Source organism: Eptesicus fuscus, chromosome 14 (genome assembly GCF_027574615.1).
Source record: "Eptesicus fuscus isolate TK198812 chromosome 14, DD_ASM_mEF_20220401, whole genome shotgun sequence".
In the NCBI taxonomy this organism is placed as follows: Eukaryota; Metazoa; Chordata; class Mammalia; order Chiroptera; family Vespertilionidae; genus Eptesicus; species Eptesicus fuscus.
The window spans coordinates 76,196,401-76,201,036 of NC_072486.1; the positions used below are offsets into that span (position 1 = coordinate 76,196,401).

General features: G+C 42.7%; 1 protein-coding gene across 1 annotated transcript; it reads left to right on the forward strand.

Moving 5' to 3' along the window:
- The first annotated feature begins 1,006 nt into the window (after nt 1-1,006).
- On the forward strand, nt 1,007-3,439 carry GPR85 (G protein-coupled receptor 85). The gene is made up of 2 exons (XM_028127039.2): nt 1,007-1,059; nt 2,160-3,439. The coding sequence occupies exon 2, from the start codon at nt 2,327-2,329 to the stop codon at nt 3,437-3,439; it is 1,113 nt and encodes a 370-aa protein (XP_027982840.1). The 5' UTR covers nt 1,007-1,059; nt 2,160-2,326.
- The last annotated feature ends 1,197 nt before the right edge of the window (nt 3,440-4,636 follow it).

The window sequence follows — 4,636 nt, forward strand, 5'->3', positions numbered from 1 at the left end:
ACGTATTCGTTGTATTCCTGGTATCTTTCTTCAGCAATAACAAAGGGGAGCACACACAAGTGCTTTGACATTACCAACCTACTGGTAAATCGTGCTAGCGAGAAGGAAAAGAAAGTCTGTTTGCTCCTTAGGGTGAAAGGCGAGGAATAGTCATTTAAATTTTTTGTAGATTTATTGCCCTCCCCGACCCCCGTAACTTGCAAATCCAAAGGTCAGCGGCACGGCTTTGGACCGCTCTGAAAGAGGAAGGAGGAAAAGGTTCGCGGGAGGCGAGGGTCCGGGGAGGGGAGGGGCGGGCGCTCCGGGCCAGGTGGCTTCTCGGGCGCTGCCCTAAGGGGGGCCGGGCCTGCGGTCCCCCCCAGCCTCTCCGCTCCCCACTTCAAATGCGGGAACGGGTCAAGTTCAGAGGCAACCACAAGGATACAAAAGCCTAATTTTGCCAGTTCAGCAGGACAGGACATGCAGCCAACTCGGCCGGTCCTGGGAGCGGGTCGGTGCTCGCGTCCGCCCCGAGGCCCCCAGCCCCTGCCCTGCGCCGCCGAGCGCGGCCATCCGCTGCGCCAGGGAGGACGCGGCTGGAACTCGTGGAGGCTCAGCGCGCAGGCGCCGCCGAGCCCTGCCTGGATGCTCAGTCAAAGCACTAAGGCCAAAAAAAAAATAAAAAATAAAAAATAATCAGCAATTTATAGAAAGAAGAAGCTATAGTCTGTCGGGATACCCAACACCAACAGGTAGGAGGCCATACTCTTGGTTAAGTTTGTGGGGAGGAGGGCTCGGTGTCGATGAAACTGCAGGTTCACCAGGAAAGCGCTCCCCCTTCCCCCCAGGTGGAAGGTTTTTTTGTTTTGTTTTGGTTTGGGTTTTTTGTGTGTGTTGGGTTTTTTTTTTTTTTAAACAATAAACTACATCATGGAGGTACATTCAGACAATGCATCTTCAGTGGGGCTTATTCAAAGCTCCATTTTTGGAAAGCGTTGCAAGACTGAGGACTACCAGCCTGCGAGCCGCCGGAAACGGTTCCCTTGCAGCACAGAAACAATCTTCTCGCACCATCTTCGCGTATGTAATGCATGTCTCTCCCCTCCTCCTCCTCCCCCCATTATAAATCCAGGGGTGGCGGATTTCAGGTTTCGTAATGTTGCATGATGAGATCGGTATTTACCCGGGGACGTACCAGTGGGGAAATTAAAACCATCGAAGCAGTTTTGCCTGGGTTACCATCAGCATATTCCGAGCAAGTGAAAAGTGGCAAAGGAAATATGCTTAGTGGAAATAACAGAGGAAGCCGATTTTCCCGGTGTGATTCCCAGGCACCTAGAAGAAAATGTGCATTTTTTTTTTTTTTTTAATGAAGCCACTTTCGATTTGCAACTAAGATGATCAGTGTAAATGGAAAGGCTTAATTGACCAGGAAATACAGGTTCGTGTTAAATTTATTTGAATCCAGGCATCCAAGATTTACAAATGGAAGTCCATTATTCCTCTGGGTGTATTTTCCTGGCCAGTGTTTGCATTAACCATTTTTAATAGTCATGTGTGCTTACAAGAGAAAAGATTTGCCAAAAAATGGGGTGGGGTGGGAGTGGGGAAACAAAAGATTAAATCACATCAAATCCTGGGATAATTTCCTATTAATTTAGAAATCTAATGTTGAAATTATACTTTAAAGAATCAGCAAATACACTTATAATATTCAGCATGAATAGTGACACATAAGTTAAAAGACAAATATTTTGCAATGGTTCTTTGGATCCATATCTACAGGGGAGTTGCCTGTAAAATAGTGACAGATACTAATAGACCTCAAATAAATGTAGTCTCCTCTCTGTCTTCTATTATCAGTCTTGTAGATTCCATTGCAACACTAGTGACTAATTCCTAGAGTGGCGTATTTTATGATTGTGGAACATTATCCCTTTTGTCCTAAAGGTACCTAAAAAAAGTATGTTCTCCAAAAGAGGAACATTTTTAAGTTTATCTAGCTTGGAAAACTAAGCAAGCCAACTGTCTGAACTCTCAAGCAAAAATATTAAGGCAAATAATAATATTCAAAATTAAAACTTTATTTACTTCCCATAAATCAACAGCTTTATGTTAGCACTGCCTGACATCATTCATTGCTTGTTAACTTAATACCTGATAGCTCTTTTTTCCCCTAGATATTCTGATGGCAAATCAAATGGAAGAAAAGAGGAAGCATGACAGCAGATTGGATCGATTCTCTTTGTGGATTACATTTTCAGTAAAATGTATGGATCTGTCTTTTCCTTGTTCTATCTAGATCATGAGACTTGACTAAGGCTGTATCTTTATCCTCCATCCATCTATGGCGAACTATAGCCATGCAGCTGACAACATTTTGCAAAATCTCTCTCCTCTAACAGCCTTTCTGAAACTGACTTCCTTGGGTTTCATAATAGGAGTCAGTGTGGTGGGCAACCTTCTGATTTCCATTTTGCTGGTGAAAGATAAGACCTTGCATAGAGCACCTTACTACTTCCTGTTGGACCTTGGCTGTTCTGATGTCCTCAGATCTGCAATTTGTTTTCCATTTGTATTCAACTCTGTCAAAAATGGCTCTACCTGGACCTATGGGACTCTGACTTGTAAAGTGATTGCCTTTCTGGGGGTTTTGTCCTGCTTCCACACTGCTTTCATGCTCTTCTGCATCAGTGTCACCAGATACTTAGCTATCGCCCATCATCGCTTTTATACAAAGAGGCTGACTTTCTGGACGTGCCTGGCTGTGATCTGCATGGTGTGGACTCTGTCTGTGGCCATGGCGTTTCCCCCAGTTTTAGATGTGGGCACTTACTCATTCATTAGGGAGGAAGATCAATGCACCTTCCAACACCGCTCCTTCAGGGCCAACGATTCCTTAGGATTTATGTTGCTCCTTGCGCTCATCCTCCTAGCCACACAGCTTGTCTACCTCAAGCTGATATTTTTTGTCCACGATCGAAGGAAAATGAAGCCAGTTCAGTTCGTAGCAGCGGTAAGCCAGAACTGGACTTTTCACGGCCCAGGAGCCAGTGGCCAGGCAGCTGCCAATTGGCTGTCGGGATTTGGAAGGGGCCCCACGCCACCTACCTTGCTGGGCATCAGGCAAAATGCGAACCCCACGAGCAGAAGAAGGCTGTTGGTCTTAGATGAATTCAAAATGGAAAAGAGGATCAGCAGAATGTTCTACATAATGACTTTTCTCTTCCTAACCTTGTGGGGCCCCTACCTGGTAGCCTGCTATTGGAGAGTTTTTGCAAGAGGGCCTGTGGTTCCGGGAGGATTTCTAACAGCTGCTGTCTGGATGAGTTTTGCCCAAGCAGGAATCAATCCTTTTGTCTGCATTTTCTCCAACAGGGAGCTGAGACGCTGTTTCAGCACAACCCTTCTTTACTGCAGAAAATCCAGGTTACCAAGGGAACCTTACTGTGTTATATGAAGGAGCATCTGTAAATCTTTAGCCTTCTGAAACACTGACCTTCTCTGTTAAGCAATTGTGGCCTGTAGCCATATCTTGAGAAGAAAATCAAGAATGGGATTAGTGGTTGTAAGGATTTGGGGGACTTTCTGCAGTCTTTGCAATTGTTCACCTATAATCCTATTTTAAATCTCAGAGTGATCCTGCTGACTGCCCAGGGAGGTTTGAAATTAAGAAAGGACTGAACCACTGCCCTAAGTTTCTTTATGTGGTTGAAAACTAGGTAATGAAATTAGCAGGTGCTAAGTATCAGTGCTAAATGCTGTGTATATCACTACTTATGAAAAAAAAACATTTCAAAAAAAAAAAAACTAGCATTGGACATCTTAATAAGTTAAGTTGACTTGAGGTAAATATGTTGATAAAAACTAATTTTAGAAGTTTGAAGAGTTTAAAACATTTCATACTATTATTGTTTTGCAAATACTAAAATACTTGGGGACTTAAGTACCATAATCCACTAAAGATATACCATGAATTATTGGATTGTGACATTTTTTAAAAATCGCCTTGTACGTTTGGAGGATCATTCCAAAGCAGTGTATTGGTTCCAATTAGAGTTTACTTTAAAAAAATAAAAGTGTTTTTATTGATTTTTAGAGAGAGAGGAAGAGGGAGGGATAGAAAGATAGAAACATTGATGAGAGAGAAACATAATTGATGGGCTGTGTCCTCACAACCCCTACTGAGGATTGAGCCACAATCCAGGCATGTGCCCTGAACAGGAATCAAACTGCTGACCACTTGATTCCTGGATCGACACTCAACTGCTGAGCCACACCAGTTGGAGCTCGAATCTACTTTTTAAAAATTAACACATTACTATTACTAAATACCACTTTACTTACCTACTCGTTAAATTGCTAGCATTGGACTGTATTATTTGATTTTTGTTGATTTGGTACAAAATTTTCCCAATTCACTTTTATTTGGCCTGGAAGGCAACATTGATGGTACAATTGAGCTGTTCTAATAATTCAGAATAAACATATGTTGCCTTGAAGAGTTATCTAATATCTTTCATTTTATTTATTATTGAAGCAAATAGTCAAGGGAAATCAAATCAATAACTGTTCGTGATCATGCATCTGGAAGTACCTGGAAGAGCATTAATACTCTCTTTCCTTTTTCCTCACGTGGTTTAAAAATTAAGGTGCA